The following is a 23,465-nucleotide window of genomic DNA, read 5'->3' on the forward strand; positions in this document are numbered from 1 at the left end:
TTGCCCAGCAGGTACGAGGCATGATGGGCGCATGACTTCATCACCCCTCGTTAGTTAGCCATAAGTCTAGAGCAAGGTAAATCTGGACCACATGACCTTTTACCATTGCCCCAGAGTCCAGTCCTTATGATCCCAGCAACGTGCAGCCCATTTTTCTGATTAGCCACACAGATAAGTGGTTTTCTTAAGACTACACAGCTGTGTAGTTCTCTTAATTTCATATCTATGATGACTGTGGTCGAATCTGATTTCACCAAGTTTTTAAGTGATTGTGATCATGATCAGTCAAGTTTTTTTTTCTTTCCAGATTTCAATAATGTGTTGTACATTTCTTAACCCGGCTTTAGTACTTTCAGCTTCTCCAAAGTTGTTTTCCTTGCTTGTTGGAGGGCAATAATTTGACTCCTCTGCAATAGAGCAGTGCATTTTGGGGGGGGGGGTTTAGGAAAGAGAATCTACTAATTTCATCAACTGAAACAAACATTTTTGTCCTCAAGCAGCTGCTCAAGGACCCGAGGGCCAACTACTTCATCTGCTGCCAGCATGTGAGACCATGAAGTGCTTTAGAAACAAGTGAAAATACTTGAAAGTCATTTTAAAATGCAGAATTTAAAGTTTTAGGTTAGTTCAGGGTCGTTTGAAGAAGTTAAGATGTACAACAGCAAACTTTTGACATATGAATTTTCTGTTTAATGTGGTCTGTTTACAAAAACAGAAGTAAAATTTCCAATCAGGAAATTAAAAACAGATCTCTGTACATTTAAATTCAGTGCAGTGTACACATTTAAACTCTGCTGGTCTTCTTTTGCTTCCGTACCAAACGACAGAAACCTGTTTAACATCCCTTTGACGAGCTCTGAATGTGTTAATCTTTCACAGGCTGTGTTCCACTAATTACGTGTTCAGACTTGTACGTTTGCTGCATCGTTTCTTACGCTTTCGTTTAATTTACAAGATTTTAAGAATTTTCTGGTTTTTAAGGCTGGTTTTAATTTGTGATTTTATTTTATTTTTTAGAAACTACCTATGCCACAGAGGCATCGGTGCCTTACTGTTTTTCACTCAGCAACCTTGTGTTACAGTGTCTTAACGTACCTGTAAATGTATTTTTCTCCTGTACTTTGGACTGACTTTGATTTGTAAACTGTCTTATTAATTGACTTCTGATAGAGAATTTCTATGTGATAATATTGTTTAAAAAAGAAAAAAAAAACAAAGAAACATCATCATGTAAGAGGTTTTTTTTTATTGAATTGTGTGTTGCATTTGAATCAATGTCCTAAAATTTGCCTTAAATTGCATTTCCACAAAATAACCAACAGGTGGAGCAACCATTGCATCCTGTTTCTTTTTTTGTCAATGTTTGAACTTCACTTACTTTATAAACTTTTAACTCTCCTCCGTTAAATGTAAACCACCGAAATTTGCATGAATTCAAAATAAGCGTGGCGGTGTTGTTTCTCGAAATCAGACTGCCTGCAGCTCATGCGGAGAGGGGCTCACTTGTACAGTGGCATCTTTTGATGAACGTTTCTGCCCCACAGGCAAAGATATCATAGCTACACCCGAGTGTACATCTAAATACCTCTCTGTTGCAGAAATCCTAAAAATGGCACAGAAATGGAACGTTAAAAAAACCAAACACATCTTTAGGTGGATATCTGTTACTCTACACCTAAATATGTTTGCACTTGTTGTACAAGAGTGTAATTAATTCCAGCTTCATTTTTATTGCACAGACAGACAACTTTAAAGCTGTCAGCCCTCCCCCCCCTTGTCGGGGACTTTGCTGTGGTGAAGTGACACCTCTGCTTTGTGTGATCCTGACACCCAGCAGTAGTTTGAGCTAAATATGAAAAGAAGGTAAAGAGAGAGAAAACAAGATCAGAGATACAAGGTTTTCACAATTAACTGTGTTCCCCGACACGTTCCACAGCTGAACGCAGAACAAAGCGCTCTCAGGGAGAAACACTGGAAAATAAAATTCAGTGGCTGCTGTGGAATCAAAGGGGAAATGCATAACAGATGAGAGGGGTTTGCTCCCTCCCCTCTCTTTGTCGGTCACATCCCTGCAGAGCAGATCTTCCAACACACAACCTGTCTGAAAAAAAAAAACTGTTAGAATCCTTCAGGTGCTGTCGGAAATTATATTATTACAGCCAGAGGGCACGTGGACGTTTGAGAAAGTAAATGAAGTCAATGGTGTAGCCAATAAAACAATAAGCAACTGCCAGGATGGCTGAGCAATAAGTAGTCCTGCAAAACAAACAAAAGAGGCATTAATTAACTGACGCTGAAGGAGATTTTAGTAAGTAGAAGAGAAAGTAGTTCTTCAGGCAGATATAAACGAAAGCATCTAAACTTACAAAAAGGCACGCACACTGCTGCAGCACTTGGCTTCATTAACTATAATCCAAACACTGAGGTGATTTCATTTCTCCAGCGAGCAACAACAGCCCTACAGAGTGTCTGCAGAATACCAACATTTGATGGCTCCAGTCAAAAGCCGAAGTACACGCTTTTTAGAGACCAGGGGATTATGTAAAGTGGTTAATAAAGAAAATATTAAGTAGATTAAGCAATACCCGTCTGCAACTTGGATTCAAATTATTCTCAACTACTGATTAACAGGTTTAAATTTGAGCCTGAGGGATGCTGGATTATTGGGGCCAAGGTGGATGTTTATGCTACATACAATATACTTATAAAGAAAGTAATGATTGTTTAGAAACTAGTCTCTAACTTTCACAATAATTAGCTAATATCTTCTTCTACCTTATCCTCTGAAAAACAAAAGCCATGCAAAAAAAATACATATATTTTTTAAATTCACAATATTTTTCAATGACGTATTTGTTTATTGAAGGAACTAAGAAAAGGAACTTGGGACACCGGCATCCTTGGACAGTATTTGTACTTTATTACAACATGTTACAGAATTTTACCCATGTGTCTGTCTTACACTGGTCAGATTATCCAATGAGCATTCTGGGCACAGAAAGCAGCACGTGAAATCTATTTTTATTACCAAAAGTATTTGCATATTTATATTTTCGTGTCATCCCATATACTGATGGAGTAAAAGGACTGAGACGAGGAATAAACAGCAACAGTAGCTACACATAATCCTGATGAAAAACAATAAAAAAAAGCACAAGCTGTTTCATTTTCCACTTAATAACAGATACTTTACAGTTTTGGTTCTGCCTTTACAACGGTCTTAATTCTTCATAGCATGGATTCAACAAAGTTCTGGAAACGTTCCTCTCAGACTTTGGTCCATGTTCCCACGATAGCATCACAAAGCTGCAGCTGTGCTTCTGCTGTGTTCTGTGCTGGCAGGTGACACCTAGTGTGCTCTTCTGCAGCTCTAGTGCAGCCGCTTCAATGTTTTAGGATGTGTTATGTGTTCAGAGATGCTCTTCTGCATAACTTTGTTGTAACTTGTGGTTATCTGAGTTGCTGTTGCCTTCCTAGCAGCTCAAAGCAATCTGGCCATTTTCCTGTAACCTTTGGTATCTTCCAGAGAACTGCTGCTCACTGGATGTTTTCTCTTTCTCTGACCGTTTTCTGAAAACCTTAGAGATGACCGTGTTGGGAAATTACAGTAGATCAGCAGTTTCTGAAACACTCAGACCAGCCCATCTGGCACAAACAACCACGCCACGTTCAAACTCACTTAAATTACCTTTCTTCCTCATTCTGATGGTGGCTTTGAACTTCGGCAGGTCGTCTCGACCACGTGGACATGACATTGGAATTGGCTGACTTTTAATTTGTACCCAGGGATCCCCCACATAACAACCTATCACGTGTTAATAAAAACGCTCTTCTGCGGGTGCTTTTTGCAAAAATAATATAAAATTAATCGACATACAATAACGCGGGCGCGATAAGTCACTCAGAACGGGAGAGTGGGGGAAGTTCCGAGCAGGCCGTGAACTCCTCAGCAGTACTGGTCGGGATGGAGCTGCGGCGCTGCTGCTGTTGTTTTCTCTCCGCCGCACGTTCATATTAACTGTCAACCGACGGGAGCAGGTCGGGACCCTCTGCGCGGAGAAGCACCGTGAATGGACTACCACAGACAGCGCTGGGGCTCGCCTTTATCCCTCCGCCGAAGAGAAGACAAGAAAACATCAAATAAAACAGCTGCAGCATCTGTCAACCTTTGCAGTCTAGAAAAACGCGCGGGTGCAGTAAGAAAAACGGCGCGCGCTCACTGATTAGTATGTAGACAAGTCGCTAATTAACTGGTAATTACACAAGTAGTATTTAAACCCGCCTGTGCGCCTCGCGTGTCTGCCAGGAGTCTAAAATTAGACCGAGGCAGAGCCGCCGGAGGACGCGGTAGTATTTATTTAGTAGTTGGTTGTTGTTGTTTTTTCGTTTTTCATTAACGCACCTTGGATTCCTGCCGTTACCACAAAGCAAGTGTGGAGCCGAGGACGAGGTCCAAACAATTCAAGTCAGGTAAGATCATATCTGCTCGCTCTAATGTGTGAACGTGCTCAGGATCCCGGCGCTGGAAAGTAAAAGTAGGCTATTAAAATGAAGTAGTAAATGGTCTCGGTTCGTTTTTGAATCACTGCGCGGTCCTTGTTTTCAGTCTGCTTGTTAAACAGTAGCTTATGATTTTGTTTTAATGTGCTACATGTTAAGTTGTGAATGGAAAATGTTTATTGAAACTGTTTTTGTGCGTCCTCCTGATTTTACCGACCTGAGTAAACTGTTGGATAAACCTGATTTAGATCTTGCTACCTGCGGGACTAATGAGAATCGGGGCGCTCAATAGCTCACTGGTTTGACGTGACAGACACCGAGGTCCTACACATTACGCAGGCTGACATAACCAGCCACCCTCCTGGCACCCATCCAGCCTCACTTCATTATTTTTGTGGCCACTGCTCTTGGCTGCAAATCCTGAAGTGGCGGTTGCCTGTATTACTGCTGCCTTCTGAAAGGACAGGCTTTTAGGCGATTTAGCTCAATCCTGATCTTCTGTTGTCTCCTTGATGTCATTTCTGTGCTTTCTCGGGCTTAGAGTCACAAGCATCCACTGCTCCCAGGGTGGACTATTAACACCCTGTTAGCCCCAGATGGGATTAAAAAATTCCAGCCTGGCATGCGTAATGGAGTGAAGGCAATAAATAAACATCATCTCCCTCCGCCTTTCTGTATCTGCTGTTTTGGTGAAATAAAGGCTTCGAGTGCAGCCGGCTGGTAATAGTGTTGGATGCGCTTCACCTCCTCTCGCTGCCAACAACATCCGGAGTCACTTGCCAGGAATTCCACCTTTGCTATTTGTTTCCCTTGGAGGCGGGTGAAAAGTGCTATGTGGAATATAGTGAAGCACGCAACAGGGAGAAACATCCAGGTCAGACAGTACAGACGAGAGGCGCTGTAACAAGAGGAAGCGTCGGGGCTTCTGCAGCACGGTGGACGGCTTCTTGGCATCCAGCTCGGGCAAGTCCGATGCCAGATCCCTTCTCTTTGCTGCCTGCCAGAGCCCCTCCACCCCACCGTCTTTATCAAAAGCCTCACTGTGATTTCCCCCTTTCAGTTCTGTTGCTGAGCTATCAATCATATCTCGCTCTCAGCAGACTCTTCTGCTCATTAAGGATGTGAACCTGTAGGTAGCCTGCAGCCCCCCCAGCTATTCATCTCCCTCAGTGGGGCGCAGAGACTCACATCTGGAGCAGCATTGCAAAACATGGCTCTTAGCAGACATGTAGTGTACGCTTAAGGAGATTCAGCGCACTGGTGCCAAGCATAAAATTAACAAGTGTGCGGCTCATACACAAACCTGCACTGGTATGTAATTAGGCAGAAAAGCAGAAAAAGGATAGATGTAGTGGATTATAGAGACTCCACTGCAAAGGAAAGTCTGGAAAAATAATGCTGAAGGGACGTCAGTGGTGATGATAGCTGGCTGGCTTCACATCATCCCCTTTGTCCCTCTCTTTCCCTGCTCTGTTTTGTGTAAAAGGTCTCAGCCAAGACAAGTTGAGCTGCTTTAGTGAGTGTTTTTGTGTGTGTGTCAGGACCGCAGGGTGTAGCCCCAGACTTTTTTTTTTCCTCCCCCCCCCTCAGGCACAGCTTTCCCATCATGAATGCTCCTTTGTGCTCCAGAATGACACACAAGGACGGAGAGCAACTTCAGAGGAAAGGATAACGCAAGTTTGTTTCTGCACAATTAAGTGTAAAAATAGAGGAAGGTGCGACACGGCTCTCGCTTATAGCAAGGAGCTCACGGGCAGTATTTACAGCCCGAGATCCTGCGGCTCAAGAGGAATTTTCTCAAAGGTTTCTTTCAGTGCTTTAGTGTGGGTGTCTGGGGTGAATTTAGACCTGACAGAATTAATGCAACATGTACAAACACTGCTTCAAAATGCCTCACATTCCAGAAAGGAAAAGTAGTTAATCACTTATCATAACTGCTAACACATGTGCAGTCTTGGAGGATTTCACTCCCATTTTTTTATTAGCTTAAAAAAAAAATCACCTTTGGTTTCATGCACAGGTTCAGAAGGAAGAAGCAAAGTGGATTTGTTATACTGTCATCTGACAATGTGGTGGCTTTTTCTTCTTTTCTTTTTTGTACACAAACACACACGATGCCCTTGCTTGTCTTTAATGTGCGGCATGTCCACCTCTGGGAGCATCGGCAGTGACGTACTCACACACAACCCCGGCCCGTGAACCCTCACAGCCACAACAAGCCGTCCCCAGATAGTCCATAATGCAGCTTCCCTGTCACAACACATGTGTCACCGCTCAGCAAGAAGAGCGCCCAGTGAAAACCTCGAGGGCCCTGAACCCAGCTTAGTCACGCCACCGCGGCCAAGACGGCCCCTCTGATAGCTCCTGACAGGCTGCACGCTGGCACAAGCACAATCAAAGATGCAACGCAAAAAGGAGAAAAAAGCAAAGAAAGAAAATACTAGCGTGAGAGCAGAGGAGGCAGTTACTTGGGGAGCTGCAGTTTTTGACCTTGAAACAAACACCAGACAGAAATCATTTTTGCTTTCTGTAGCTGCTCGATAGAAAACGTAAATCTGGACCAAATAAAAGCATAACTCCACTGCCTTAGAGTCTGCACAGCTCCAGCTCAGATGGTGGGGATTTTGCCTTGTGCTGTATTTCAATTTTAATTGGGACATTCAGAGTAGCTGGACTTATTTGTGATTTTTTTTTTTTGTATTGCCAGATGTGTACCACTGGTGAAATTCTGGTCATATATCAGTGTTTATTTGGGGGGGGGTTCAGCTTGGTTTTGGCATTTATTAGCACACAGGAGTCCTTTTTGTAACCATAACTGACCATTTTAAAGTCGTCATTGCATTACTAATGAACTTAACACCAAAAAACAGGAAAAAGCATCCAGTATCTGCCCACGTCTGTCGACAAGGCCAGCGATACGAGCCCTGTTGACATGTGTCTCGGGGCTTTTTTAAATCTCTGAAAAAAACCTGTTGATTGACTTTTTGTTCACACCTCTGCAGCGTTTCTCTCTGATTTAGTCAGCATGGCTACTGCTTCTGTTTGACTGCGGTCCACTTCACTAGCAGGGGGCTAATTGCTTTCCATTTGAGTGTCTCAGTTTTGATTCATGGCTCACAGCGCCTTGTTGTTGCTATTCTGAAGGAGATCTTGATGTCATGAAAGCTATTATCTACTCTCTATCTGTTCCCTCTCGCTGCTTCACCCTCTGATGCCAGCACTCGCGCACACTATCCGCCCCCACTTCAACAGGCGCGTTGATGGGTCGTAGCTTCTCCATATTGAGAAGAAGTGGGCTGCGTGTTAGCTTACAGTTCTCAATTAAAGTATGCTGATCACCCTCAGTTCATCCTCTCTCATAGAGTTTATTAGTCATCCTGCCACTCTCTGCCAGCTGGTATTAACCTGCAGCACTTATTTTTTATGCAAAGTGTGTCAGCATCTAAATCTCTGTTTATATTTTACGTATTTTTATTAAATAACATTCGTTTTTTAATGCATCGTGTATACTAATGATAGTGTTAAAAAGAAACAAAATGCTAATAATAATAAAAAACACATTGTGGGTATTTTATTATACTAAAGCAGGGATTTTATTCTGTTTCAATTGATTGATTAATAAGTTTTACTTTAAACTTTTCAGAATTTCCAAATAACCACAATTAGTCCAATATTTCCGACTGATTTTATGAACTCCTCACAGATGGGATTATACTGGTTTTATTCATCCATTTTCTTCCTCTTATCCAGTTCAGGGTTGCTGAATTGGATAAGTGGGGGATGATAAACAGGATACACCCTGGATAGGTCACCAGTCTGGGATGAAGCTGGAAGCATGTTGGCTTTAAACTGGATAAAAAAGCACGCCAAAGGAGCTAATTAAAACAATCAGACGGTCACCACATTATAGCTGCTAGCTAAGACTTCCACACTGTTATTTGTTCCTCAATGGTTAACAGTGACCATACACTGTGAGGTGTTCACAGCACTATGTTCTCTTGTCCTGCATAATGAGAAATTCATTGTATACAGTTTTCCAGCTGCTTCTTCATGCCAACGGGAGCCAGCTGAGGTGATGTGGGCATTGGGTCAGGGTGCCTCATGGGTGACTCCCTTTGAAGGTTTTCCATGAACAGCCGACTGGAGACTTTATTATTTATCTGGCCTCGGAACGCTTCAGAATCACCTGGGAGGAAGTGGAAAGTTTTGCTGGGGAGAAGGATGCCTCCAATATCCTGCTAGCCTGCGTCCAAAATGACCTGGCGTTGGATAAGTGGAAAATGATCGCTGACACAAATGCAACTCCAAGTTCTTTTAGTGGTCAATTATTTAGTGAGTTGAATTTTGAGGCAGACACGCTACTAAATTAACATTTTTAACATTACAACGGCAAAACAAGTCAACCCCAAAGCGATAGAAAGCCAGGATTTTGTCTCGCTGTATCACTTTATGTACAGTTTGTTTCCGTTGCTCTTTGTCACATTTTCTGATTCACCAACTCTCAGCTTCGCACTTTGAAGGTGCTATTTTAACTCTGTGTTACACAAACAGGTGGGTGGAAATGCAGTTAATGAAGCGCAGAATCAGTGCAAGCAGCTGCATCCTTTTGGAATGACATTTATTGACTGTGTAAGCTCTCGTTAGTACACATTTCTGTATCCATATTGTAGATGATGCTGTTTAAAGTTTTGAGTTGCCGAAAGGGTTTCTGGCTGCTTTTGTGCCACATTTAATTGTACTTTATTTGCATTTGCAGTCAGATGCACATTTCTAGAAGCTTTCAGTATTTGAAAGCCTCTGTAGTGAAAGCGAGACTGAGGATAGAAAAGACCACGTGTTGTATTGATGCATCTGGCCAGGTATCTCTAGACACAACAGGTACTCCACATGTGACAGGTTTCAGTGCCGCTGTCCCCGTCACATCACATCAGCATTCAGTGTCTGTGTGTGAGCAGAGGCAGCAGGCATCACACTATAAAGAAAAGCAAGGGAGCAGCGAAGGCAGTGCCGACACTCAACTTTTTCCTCTTCCTGCGAGATCCAAAGTGCCTGCCGTGAGATCACAGAGCTCTGAGGAAGCCTGCTGTTGAAACTCCCGTCAACGCAACCACAGGCAGCTCTTTCAGGGCTACACCCACTTATCTTCCCACTGTGGAGATGTGTCGCTTAGATTTGGTCCACCACACAAACTGCCAGCACACGCACGCACCTGCCTGTATCTGTGCAGGAGCAAGTACTGACACACACAAAGGCTGACAGTGACAGGAGCTGACGCTGTTGACAGTGAATTTTTAAAAGCCTTTTTTTGCTTCATGCATATGCATAAGGTCAATATCAGTGTGCTTCTCAGGGCTTTATATCTTCCAGATGGTGTCCCACAGCAAGCCTGGGTGTGCTATTATTACTGCAGAGGTACAAAAAGCAATTAATACAATTTAAATGTATGATATTAGTCCCAACCAACATGGTGCCATACCAGCTGTAAAGGCACCTGGAAATGAAATATGAGAGAGAGTTTATCAGACCGTCAGCTCTTCTGAAGTAGACAAAGTGTTTTTAAAAGCAAAAAGAAATGTCGGTGTCGTGCTCAAAAGGGCCCTCATCTGACATTAAAGTCGAGAACTGACGTCAGGTTTTTTAGGCAGATGCGTGTTGAAATTTTGGTTTGCCCTTTTTCTGTGCTTTGGGGCCAGAGAGTTTGATACCCACTGCTTTATAATGCATTGTATTAAATGCATTTCACCTCACCTTACTGGCATTCAGTGCCATCAAAGGAGCCCTTCAGTGACCGAGCACCTCAGGAAATACAGAACTCGTTCATTTTTGGACTTTCTTATAGAAACTTTGATATATCCCAATTTGTATTTTAAACTTGAATAATAACAATTTAGTGTTACAGATTTTTCATCTTTTGGACAATAATTAAAATTAAAAAGGAATTAATTTACTCATTAAAAGAGAAGAAACTGCAGTTACATTGATGTTTCCACATTTTACATTACTGCTCATATATCTCTGTGTCAAAGGTCATTTTTTTACCCAGAAGCACCTAATCATGACCCCAGTGTTCACACTTATAATATTACCTACTTATCTAGAGCTATATAACATCTGCAGCAGGTTATTTATTTATTTATTTTATTAAGATTTGAGGACTGCAAACATAGTTGCTCCTTGTCAGAATTTGTGCTCTTGTTGCTCTGGCTGTGCATTTGTTGCAATGGAATATGGCAGAACAAAATCTTGCCAACACACTTGTGTCCTCTGCGCAATTCCCTTTTGCACAATTTCTGCGTGGTTGTTACGTCGTGACACATCGCATGTTTGTGTGCGAAGCTCTCAGGCCGTCCGGGATCTATTTTGATGCGAAAACCACAGACATCTTTTCCCTGCTATCTGCTCCCCTAAGGCTTGAAGTAAAAACCTGGCCAAAGAAACAGGGAGTAAACATTTAGCACACACACACACACACACACACACACACACACACACACACACACACACACACACACACACACACACACACACTGTTAAACACATGCTGGATTGATTAGCATTTTTGAGGCCGCAGAGAAAAATACTTTGAGAGAGAGCACAGAGTTTATTAGAGACATGCTTCAAAGCTTCTCAGAATCAGTGGACAAATAAAATCCCCCATGTTTGGCTGGTGCTCTTTTTTTTTTCTCTTAAATATTCCTAAAAAACAGCAGCTGACAAGATGCAGACAACACGCTCTCATATATTAAAACACTGTGAGCTGAGGGTCCTGGTTTACCCACCTTAATGTCATAAATGCCTGTGACTACAGAGTATCATGTTCAGCATAAAAACCTGCTGTGTGTGTGTGTGTGTGTGTGTGGATGCTGTGCAGCAGTTGCAAACAAAATGTGAAAACAAAAGCTGCTGGCAGTGGTACAGTGTTCACTTCTAAGGCATGTAGCTGCAGAAAAATGAAGAAGATGAACACCGAAGTCCAGTAAAATCCAGCTGTTAACACCGTCATAGTTGGAGGTGTATGTGTGACACCACTCACAAGATTGTAGCTGTGGTTTCCAGTCAGGAGGGTCACAGTACAATAGGAGGTGTCACGCCAACATTCACGTCAAGAAAAACCAACTTTTTTGTCACATACAGTCACCGGACACTTTTTTAGGTATACTTGCTCAGTTGCTTATTAACACAAATATCTAATCACATGGCAGCGACTCAGTGTACTTAGGCATGAAGACGACCTGCTGAAAATCACACCGAGCATTAGAATGAGAGGTGATTAGACTTTAAACGTGGCATAGCTCTTGGTGGCAGATGGGCTGCTATTCCCATCTCTAGGGTTTACAGGGAACGTTCGACGTTCAGGGATAAAACATCTCATAGATGTCAGAGGTTAAAGAAAATAGCCAGATCACTTTCAGCTAATAGGAAGGCAACAGCAACTCAGATAATGCAACACAGAAGAGCATCTCTGAGTGCAGAGCACATCAGCAGAAGAGCACACCAGAAGCCAGTCCTGTCAGCTAAGAACAGGAAGCTCAGCTTCCAATTCTCACAGGTTCATTAAACTGGAGTCATGGATTTTTCAAATATTTGAAAAACACGATGCTGTGAGTCATATGTTCCTGGCACACTTTGTGCTCCTTGGTACCAAAGGAGCAACTGAACGTTTTTTTTAAACATGACACCAGATCTCATCATAGGTGTTCAGCCGAAAAATCTGCACCCTGCTCAATCTTTTCCATTAAGAAAAAGAATTGCCAGTACCAAGAGTCCAACCTTGTGCTAGCAAGGTGTACCTAAAAACGTGTATCGATAAATGGACACCTAAAATAACCAACATGAGCCATTTACATAGATAATGAGATGCAGATTATTAATGTATTACAGCAGCAGTTTCTAGGAACAGCAGGAACAATATGTATAGCGTACATATGAACACAAGAAGCGAGACATATCAGTAATTAGATAAATACAGTTTTTATGTAATATTAAATGCATTATATAGAAGCTTTATTTCTAGAACTGTTCAAGTTCTCCAATAAACCTGTCACGGTTCTGTTGTTTCAGGCTGTCGTGTCTCTTTGTCTGATCTCAGACCGACTCTGTGATGTTCCCATTGATGGGCTGCACTATGAAATGAATTTGACCTACTTAGCTTTACCTTGGGGGCTATCAAGGAATGTCAGGATTAATGAACTCTACGACACTAAAACCATAATTAAGATACACACTAACTAATGTGGAGCTTGTGCCCTTTCATGTAAAAGCAGTGGGGTTTGCTTCGCCCCACTGCCGGTCACAGACGCATTTCTGCGTATTTCTCATGAGAAGGATCAAATGTAATCCATATCCAAAACAAATGTGAGAAATTTTTAAAATCTAATACAGGATGAAGGCAGAAGGAAAGCTGAGGAAAAAACACCAGATAAGTTCTGTTAATGTGTGTCATGGATTCATCTGTAATCCTCTCTATTGTTGGATTTTGTCACTTTATTTAGGCCCAAAGAACAATAAAAAAATCCCAGCTGCAACTTACATTTCATAGGATGGTTTACTTGGGAAGTTTAACCTGACATTATAAAGTTTTGTAGTTTCGCTCTTAAGCTCTTCTCCTTGTGGCTGAAGATCACGATGTTAGCTGTACGTTTGCAGCCGTGGTGCAGAATAAATTTGACACCCTAATGGTGTTGCATGATAAATGACTATGTAAGCATGCGACGTGTCCAACACCTTTGCGGAGTACTGTGATAACTGAACACCTCCATAGAAATATGTGTGTCTGAGCACCGTGGTCAGCATTTGTGGTCCTTTCTTGGCTTCCCTTTCAAAATGTTTCAGGACACATCAAGCTGTGTGTGTTTGAGTGTGTGTTCGCCTGCCTGTCTCAACGCTGGAGGGAGGGAGTCAATCACAGCAGCAGAAATCATCCCTGCAGGCGATCTGTCTCCACTCATGACAAGGCTCCTAAGGCACTTATCTTTCGTTCCCTGACTCATACCATCTATCCCGCGCTCCCTCTGTCGCTTCCCCCCCTCAGTCTTCCTTCCTATTCGCGATCACTCTCTGTATCCCTCCCACGGTTTGTCTCGTGCCCTGGCACCGCAATTAACTTCTCATCATCAAAGAGTGTAATGAAAAAGAAGGCGAGATGGAGAGTCAGACAGAGTTAGGGAAGCTGCGAGAGAAGAAAGATAAGAGGGATGGAGCCAGAGGAGCTGTGACTGAACAGAGGTGAAGCACTCACACAATGCTAGCACACACTTGTGCGCACTCAGTTTTTTTTCTTCTGTTTTTTTGCCCCTGAAATGCACACATTCAGAAAAAGAACGGGAGGAGAGATTATTCTCTCCTCGTTCCCTCGTTCCCTGCTTTTATTCCTCAACCCTCCGTTTCTTCCTCCTTCTTCTTTTACAGACACACACACTTGTTCTCACTGCCTCCTCCTCCTCCCCCTCCTTTTCTTTGAAGAACAAGAAGTATTGCTGCACATGTAGGGAAGCTGCTCTGTCGGCATTCTCATTGTTTTTCTTCACCCCCTTGGTTCAGAGAGCTGTCAACTGTGACCGCTGTTGAAAGGATGTCAGCAAGAGACTGAGAGAGGGATTCAGGCGGAGAGGGTGGGGGGATGAAAGAGACGAGCGAAGGAGGGAGAGGGGATGTCGAGATGGAGGTCCCTACGGAGGGCAGAGGGAGTAATGGCATGCTTGTTTCTTTGTGCCCGAGCAAACGTTGCAATAGCAGCGGTAAGGGGAAGTGATGGAGGGAAAAATAGCTGAGGGCAAAAAAGCAGCTTGGGGTGGAGAGATGAGAGGGGCCAAAGCTGCTAATGAAGCATGGCACTAGCGCTCAATAACAGTGACATAATTGGCCTTAGTTGGTGGTCCTCAGGTGTGGAAACCCTCAGCAGTGAAATGCAGTTCACAGAAGTATGATTTGACTAATTTGACAGCATGTTAGAAAATGTGCATAATTCACAATGTAACATGGTGGATTATGACCAAAACCAGAATAGCTGAGTTGCAGGCTCCAGCGGGGAGTCAGAAGAAAACCCTCAAGCTCTTTCTGGCCTGTTCTCCGTCTGATTCCTCCACATGTGCCGACATTAAAATCTGCTTGCTGAATTTCCCCAACCACAGTACCACAGTCTGTGTGCCCGTTACCTCAAATTTAGGGCAAGTGTTTAAAATCATCACTTTCTCCTCCATATATAGTCAAAATTCACCAGCTGCTCCTCTAAGCCTATTTGTGTGTGATGAAGATGGACAAAGCCACTGTGGTGTCACCCAAAATCCTGTTTTTAAAACCTCAAGCATCTTAGGGAGACTGCATCCATACTTGAACTAACAGAACCATAATTTACAAAATGAATATTAAGTAAGTTGCATTAAGTTGGCTTCAAACAAGAAGTTGAAATGATTAAGTAGGACAGCACTCTCCAAGTTTGTCTCCTTTCTGAGCTAACATGCTATGTTAACCTCTTGCAGTAAATTTCTTTGTTCATTTAGAGGCTGCAGGGAGTCCTTCATCTCATTTCTTCAGCTTCCCAGCCCTTTTTTTTCTTTTCAAATCAAATTTGTTCCCAAATGTTCAGCGATTGCTGGACTGATGTTGGTTGTTGGACGTCTCGCCCAACCGTATCATCCTGACCTTATCTGTCTAGGATATATCCTGCCTCTTTCCCAGTGTCCCAGTGTCATCTCCCTCCAACCTTAAGTGGATAAGCAATTAAAAAGATGGGTGGATGTGTTTTCCTTACATACCTTTACAAATGTCACTTTTTCATTTTCATTTGTTCCACACAAAATATTTTGTCTACTATAATCATCTTTAGTTTTACATGTTTCTCCCATTTGTACACTTTAATGTACTTTATATACACTTTACCAATATCCAGTGTTCTCTTCTGCTTTTGCGTAGCATGACTATTGAAATCTTGAAAAACTGTGACCGTTCATAACAGGCGGATCCAGCAGACAGGAGCACAGCCCGGGATAGAAGCTAAAGCCATGTGAACTGGTCAGCAGCAAAGTGGATTTTAGCTGCCTAAAAGAAATCAATATTGGTCTAAGTGTGTGCTCTATTTAGTACATTTTAAAACTGACAAAAACAGCACTTTAACCTCAAAAGAGACTGGTTGTGTCACTGTGTGACTTTTTTTTATTAGTTTGAAAGCAAAGCTGCAAAAAGTGACGCAGCTTTGTTGAAGAAGTGATTTATGAAAAGCCAAAGTACGAAAACATAAATGATATTGTCTAATTCTGCAGGTCTGAAAATATGTGATATGATGAGGAGAGACTATTGATCTTTGGTGTTACTCCTGTCTTCTCAATGTTGGTCGATTCCAAAGAGTGTGTACTCTAACCGACTTTTAGATGTTTTCGCGTTTACCCATCGCGAGGCAGTGGACGTTTAAATGACCCTCTCTAGGTCACAGCTTTGCAAAGAGGCTGAGTTTCATGCAGTGACAGTAATTCAGTGGATTGCCAAACACAGTTTTTTGGTTTGTTTTGTTCTCTCTTGATGTTTGCATTTACATTTTTCCATTGCAAGCTTAACCACTTGTTGTTCTCTTGTCTGTATCAGCTTAATTTCCTAAATATGCACTTCACTTTCATTGACCCCGCTGGCTATTTCTTCCGATGCTGCAGCTCGTGCAATCGCGGCGACGTGTAAATCCTGCCGTCATGAGGTCGTAGCTCACAGGGGGTCTTGTTCATGAGTGAGGATAAAATGGAGCATAAAATTAACTACATTGCCAGATTGCTGCAACAACTGCAGTGGTGTAGAAAAAAAATAGCACAAGACTGGCAATGTTGAGTTTTAAAGCATGTCTGCTGTATGCACCGCCGTTGTGTGTAATCCATTACTCCCCGGGGACGAGTAGATTGGATTGGTGAGAGCAGCTCTGTCTGAGCTGATGTTTCGTTGGCTTTAGGTGTGCCTGATTAGTCAGTTAAAGGCAAACGCTAGAAAAGCTGCACAGAGAAATAAAACTGTTCAGCCAAGCAAAACTGGGAGCTTATTGAAGCGGACATTTTAATCAGCTACCCAACAGGGGTGAGGCTGAGATGGTGTCGCCTCAGTTTGGTCTGTCAGGATGGATTGTGGGCGATGATATCTGTTCGAGCGGGCAGGTGGAGGAGGGGCAGGAGAAGCTTTGAGGAGGAAAGGTGGTGACAAGGAGGTCCGGCAGCTGATAACTCAAACAGCTGGCTCTGCATTCTGCATGAAGGGGGGAAAATATCAACAGTGAACCAAATGACAGCCATTCACTGTGATCAAAAGAGCGATTCGGCGTCTCTCTGCTGATTCGCAGGATCACAGACAGATTTTGGCTGTCGGGCCACTCGGCATCTTCACAGTAGGGCTCTGTTTTCAGATTGAAAAAGCTCAGTTGGCAGGTTACTGCTGCTCGCTGCCAAGTAATATCTTGGTGTCTTAGCGGTGTCACTTCAGTTTCAAACGTAAGGTGGTGCAGAGTGAAATATTTTGTTCTGTTCACACTTAATTCAGCATTAATAAGAATCAAATAAGCGCAGTGCCTGTTGGAAACATGTTGTCAAATCGTATGCCCTGTGCTCCGGTCCTGCTGGCACCGCGCACGTCATCTCCTTCGCTTCCTAGATTATCATGTTGTTGACACAATCTTCCCAGTGTGATTTGATGTGTGGGATCCATTTCACCGAACAAATTGGTGTCAAACATCTCGCCAAGTCTCCCACCAACTAATCAATAGGGAATTCATGGTGTGAGTGGGTGTCATTTCTCCATCTGTCCCTCGCTTTACAGAACTGCGCATATAACGGAGCTGCCAACCATCTGCCAATTTTTAGCGCTCGCCATTATTGCCGTTCAGATGTGTCATGCAGCTCGAACAGAAGCTGGTTACTCCTCCACGCAAAATCAATGTATTTGGCAGCATCAGATAAACAGCTTGTTAACATTTACTGCGTCATTAGGGGAACATATGCAGAGCGCTTGTGAGATTTATGGAAACCGGTTCATTATTAACCGCTAATAGTGGATAAACCAAACTCAGTTTATCATTCTGTTTCCAAATACTGCGTAAGTTGATGTGATGTCTTTATAAGTGGAGGCTGAGCTTGGTCGTTCTTTTATTCTGTTTATTCCAGACCTGATTAGGAGAGAGAGATGACCCTTGTTTTGTCCATGAATCCTTTCCTGGACCCAGAGGGAGACCCTCCGCTCTCCACTTACCAGCCCATATGGGAGTCGGAGCGCTGCACTAAGACCTGCCTGTCAAACCCCGCCCCGCCATGCAGCTCCGAAGAACAATTCACTCCAGGTACACACAGACTGATGTTTGCATAGTTAAGTTGTTTATTCAAACTTGCACAATTAAAGTTGTTGAGTAAAACAAGCAGAGTTAAAACAGTTGTGTGGCCACGCTCGACCTTGTAATCTGAGCCATCAAGGCGACTTGCTCTCCAGGAACCAGAATGTAAGCATGCAGCGCTTCTTATGGGAGGTTGTAGCAGATGCTGTTGTGTTGAGCGGTCAGCTAATTAACATGGTAGCAGGCTGGCATGTGCTTCTTAGTTCCATTTTAATTTAGAGCCCACTCATAAGACAAAGACCCTGCAAAAGCTTCAAAAGATATGTTGGTATTTTAGTCTTGCATTAGACAGATGTTTCAGCTAAAGTATTAACTCTGACTCCGACCTTTCTCTGACCCTGGTCTCTGAGGTTTTGTCCCCTGACTTCACCCCAAGAATAAAAAAATTTAGTCGGGGTCGCCTCACAAAGTTTCTGTGTCTCTCTTTGGCACTTCTGAAATCTTAACATGTATTTCAGTGTCTTAAACATCCCCATAGTGTGCACATTAATTTCAATATAAAAATATTTCATTTATATTTACTATTTTTGGCTTCTGCATAAACGCCTGCAGGGACAGTTTACCCCCAAATCAAATTGATCTGTTTTTGCCTCTGGCCTGTGGTGCTGTTTATAAATCTAGATTATTCAGGTGTGAGTCACGTAGTGTTGGAGATACAGAGATGTCTCTTTTCGCTCGCATACGAGGCAGATGACACTCAAGCTTGCAGTGCTTAAAGCGACCCAAAATACAGCGGCAGTGTCTCTTTGCAGAAATCACGAGACCTGATTACTCAAATAAATATATAACAAATCAGCTCCACAAACCTTGTTGTGAGTAGTTTTATGTATTTTAAAGGCAACTGCAAGGTTTGTGGATTTGTTTAGTAACCATGTCGTAGGTTCTAAAAAGAGACACCGCTGCTGACTCTTTCAAATGTACTTTTGGCATGATAGCACGTGCCAGCTGCGTCCAATATATTCAACAGAAGGTGGATATCTCTACTGTGGATTTCTACGAAACTGGGCATCTCAGATGAAATAATACAGCTGGATAAACAGCACGACAGGCTGGACTGGGAACTGTTCCTTTAAGTAGCAGGAGTCTAAATATTCTATATTCAGTCGGTGATTAATGTTAGCTAATGTCACGCAGTAATGGTGAAAACTTATAGTTCATCAGTGCAAATGATTAATGGTGATATTCTCTCTCCCTCTCTGCGCAGAGTCATCCTGCAGACGAGTTCCTGATCATATTTCAATGTCGAGGATCGCGTACTTCAAGAGGAAGTTTGTTGATGATGATGATGAGGCACCCTTTAGCTTCAGGACATACTGCCAGACTGTAAGTATTGGTGCAAACACACTGAGACAGAATAAGTGGAAAGACTGTTGAAAAGTGAAGCATTTAGTTTATTCCGAAACACAAACTTTACAGTATCAGTGCTGTTTAATGCAAATATTTTTAAGTCCAGCTATTTCTGTCTCTGTATTTTGTTACTAATTGAGGCAGGTCACTGACAGGTAGATCTAATGGAAAACTGTCCTTCAGGTTGCACCGGTTCTGGAGGAGCGTGCCCACGTGCTGCGCCTCTCCCTGGAGAAGATGCGATTCATCGACGACCCCGAGGCATTCCTCCGCCGCTCCGTTCTTGTTAACAACCTCCTTCGGCGTCTGCGAGCAGAGATCCTGCTCCAGAGCACTGACTGGTGCTTTCCGCCCAACCCAGCGTTTGCCTCTGGCCCTTGCATCCTGCCTCCCAGCACTAACCCCGCTCACCAGGCACTCCACAGAGCAGTGCCCGCCCGCATCTGCTTAGCGCCCCAAGCCGGGCCGCCCTTACGCAAACGTTTCCGAATGCTCCGTGGGGGACAGGGGGATCTTCGCCCTGACTGTGCCCAGACATGCTGCTGCATCTACGCCGCGGCGGCCGCCGCAGGACACTACCTCCACCTCCCATTCTCCATGTACGATGCAGCGCTCTCCTGCTCGTCTGCACCGCACTCCTCCTCGTTTTTTCAGCTGGCCAGCCATAGTAAGTTAGGGCTGGCAGTGGCCGTGGATGATCGTGATGATGAGGATGACGATGTTGAGGAAGAGGAGGAAAATGAGGAGGAGGAAGAAGAGCGGGAGGAAGAGGAGGAGGACGAGGAAGACGATGATGAAAGAAGACAAGCGGGGCCTTCGGTTGATGTCGTTAGCAACAAATCAAGCCAGAAAAGTAGGACTAGGACCCTGCTAGGTGATGCACACGGGAGGACAGAGGACAGCTGCATGACAGATAGGGTGGAAGAAGAGGAGGGAGAGCAGGAGGAAGAAGAGGAGGAAGAGGAGGAGGAGGAAGAAGGCGTGAGACAGTGCCAGTGGGACTGTACTGCAACAGAAAGAGGGCCACACAAGCTGAGCTTTTGGCATCGGAGGGCTCACAGACAATAATTCAATAGCATTCTAAGTCTCCTAAAAATGTAATGATGACGACAACTGTCTCATAACAGATTAAGGTGGAAGCTACCTACACTATAGAAATGCCAAGTCAGCTTTATTTTAATGGGTTATTATACTTCAGGGTACACAGACACAGCTGTCATTAGCATTAGTGAGATGAAGAAAAACAGCCTCTTCTTGGCCTCTGTTGGCACTGCACACATTTCTCAAACAATTATAAAGACCAAGGTCACATATGGCGGGGTCTTAGGTCCCCAAAGTGAAGTGAAGCTTGCTATTGCACTGTCTGCAAGACCATTTTCAAGCCCCACAGCACAAAGCATAAGGTCTCAAATGGGGCTTTTTTATTGGTGCGACGGTCTCGTTTCAGGACCCTAAACAAGCCTATGAAATAATGGGTTGTGGATCTGGGAGTGTGTGTTTGCTTCTGTGTGTGTGTTTGCAACATAATATGTAGCATTTAAAAAAAAACTTGATTCTGAGCTGTTGTTTTTATTAATAAATCGGGGGGGGGGGGGGTCACACATGATTATGCGTGACTGCTGATTTTGACGCTGACTCAGGCTATGGCGCGCGACAGTGCGGCGGCGGCACAATATCGTTTATTCTTCAGATTACTTTAAAACAACACAATCATGAACATTGTTAAATCACATTTTCAAAGTGCCTTAGTGTTTTTATAGATTCATGTATATGGCGTGTTTATGTATTTGTTCTTGTTTTTAACGTAGCTATCTCGCATTCCAAGCGACTGCGTTTGACTAAAACAGGACACGGGCATGTAGTTAAATGCAGGGATGTTAAAAAAATGTTCAACTAAATTTAGACACCTGAAAAGTGTTTTTGTTTTTTTTGTACTTTGGAATGCATGTTTTCTAGCACCTCCTCTTCTGACAAAGCACAAACGTTCTGCAAACTTTGAAGGAGCGATGTTTAAGCCTTTAAATGCTAAATGTTTAAAGACCTCATTTATACTCGTCATATCCGACCGGGGAAGGTTTGTTGTTGGTTTACCAAAAATCACATGAATCTAAAAAACATAAAACTGGATCACACACTCGGAATTTAAAGATTTTGTTGACAGCATGATAATTAGATCCTGTAAATATATATAGAGCAATGTTGGTTTTGTTTGTTTTGTTTTTTTTAAAGATTTCTGGTTGGATGGTGGATTTGTTTCCTTTGCACAGATCCAGTCCTCCCATTTATGGTGTTTATGGTCAGCTGTATGACACGCTAACTGCTAACACCTTCTGATTTAATCTCTTGAAAATAAAACAATAAGTATTTTCCAAAATGATGAACTGTGATTATGACTGAACTCTGAAAGTATGCCCATCCTCTCGAGAGTCACGTCTGTGTATGTGCCCTCAAGTTTTCTTGCGTCTTTGTGCATCGGAAATCAAGCACAATGTACTCAAAGCACATTGATTGGGGAGAAATATGTCAGGCCAATGTGAAATACATATACTTGATTCAAAACTAAGGCCAGGCACTGCACCAAACCAGCTCTCACACTTAGGAGACTAATCGTGGGGGTCTTGTTTGATGCTGTGTCTCGTTTGCGAATTCTGAGGATCAGAAACTGAAGCCAAAGCTGTTAAAAAAATGGACATAAAATATCCAGTTGTTGTAATTTCCTTTTTCCCATGATAATGACCTTAAGGCCCAAAGGATTTGGATAGATACATTTACATTGTTAGGTAGAGTCACCCACATTCAACCGGAAAAAAAGGAATTTAAAACACCGAAACCCATTCACTATCAGCGGTAATCTTAAAAATGGAAGACGGAGCAATGTTTTTGTGTGAATCGAGAACATGTAACTGCATTGTCTTATTAAAAATAACAAAAGAGCAAGCCTGCTCTGGTAATTTTGTGTGATGTTCTGTGACAAGTGTAAAGCTCAGTAAAAGAAATGTTGAAAAAACATCGCCGCCTCTTTTATTCTTTTTACATCACGCTGATCCTCGCAGCTTTTTTAAATACGACAATGCAGCGGGGGATGTGTGTGTGAGTTCCCGGTTATTGAATTGCTTCCCGTTCTGTCTGCTGTTCAGTGGAGTGCGGTGCCGCAGCACACCGCTCTTGCCAAATGTCTCTCAGGTGTCACTTTGCTGTTCAATTCATGTTAATTTTTTTGACATTACGCTCGGAGCAGTCACCTCCACACTTCTCCCTGCGCTCCCTGGCACACCTATTGTCCCTGCAATGCAACATTCACATAAAGCGTCTGCTTCCTTTAAACCCCACAGATAAGACAGGGACATTTTCAAAATATACACAACCACATTTGTGATTTTAAAAAAGCCTCCAGTACTTGCATATTTCTCTTTTCCATTTCTCTTGTTAAGCTTTAAGTTAAACATTTGTTAAATAGAGTAATGGCGCTTCATGTGTGTAGCCTCTAATTACTGGATTATTGCTAATGCTGTGCAGATTTTTCTATGACATTGCTACTGGTTGCTTGAAAGCAGCAAAGCCATTGTGGCTTAGAGTTTCCATGTGAGTGTGTGTCAGTAGGATGTAACAGTGTGAAGCTGGGAGGTTAAATCGCAGGTCTGAACATCTTGACAGCTCTGTTGCGAGGTGAGGATGGGAGATCATCTTTTCATGACACTTCTGCTGCAGGGGTGTTTGGATCCTGCTGCTCAGCCTGGCCTCATCCCTCTCTCTGCTTCCACTTCAGATCACTCACTGTTACCGTCTCATTTTACACTTTCTGTCATTGGACAGATAAATATTATTGCAAAAGAAACATACAAAACTGAAATCATCCCTAAAATAATGTTTTTATGTTGTATAAAGGAAAGCACACCTTCTTTAACTTGTAAGGTTTTACATGTCAGAAGACAATGAAACCTGGTCATTATCAGGTCTTAAAATTAGGTAAATGCAACTTCAGTTGAACAAACTATATTACACCATGTGCTTATTTCATTTATTTACCTAAATCTATGCCAAACAGAAACAGTGTGTGAAAATATTAGAGCACTCTCACTGCTTCCAGAGCAATTAAGAGGACAAGTATAAGCAAATCAAATGCATTTGATTCATTGATCATTAATGCGAGCAACTCTATGAAAACAGAGGTTTTGGCAGTTTGCCAGCCTGAAGCATTCAGGTGTGTTAACCTGGGAAAGGTTATAAGAGAATGTAAAGTCCATCATTTTGCAGGAGAAAGATTATT

At 42.8% G+C, this 23,465-nt stretch overlaps 1 protein-coding gene across 1 annotated transcript; it reads left to right on the forward strand.

The window, feature by feature from the left end:
* The first annotated feature begins 4,019 nt into the window (after nt 1-4,019).
* Nucleotides 4,020-20,266, forward strand: sertad4 (SERTA domain containing 4). The gene is made up of 4 exons (XM_085343323.1): nt 4,020-4,470; nt 17,628-17,800; nt 19,056-19,174; nt 19,382-20,266. Exons 2-4 carry the CDS (start codon nt 17,647-17,649, stop codon nt 20,264-20,266), a joined length of 1,158 nt encoding a protein of 385 aa, XP_085199449.1. The 5' UTR covers nt 4,020-4,470; nt 17,628-17,646.
* Nucleotides 20,267-23,465: the final 3,199 nt, after the last annotated feature.

The sequence above is a fragment of the Diplotaxodon limnothrissa genome, linkage group LG19 (genome assembly GCF_057381915.1).
Source record: "Diplotaxodon limnothrissa isolate DT_005_m linkage group LG19, D_limnothrissa_male_GT1.1, whole genome shotgun sequence".
In the NCBI taxonomy this organism is placed as follows: Eukaryota; Metazoa; Chordata; class Actinopteri; order Cichliformes; family Cichlidae; genus Diplotaxodon; species Diplotaxodon limnothrissa.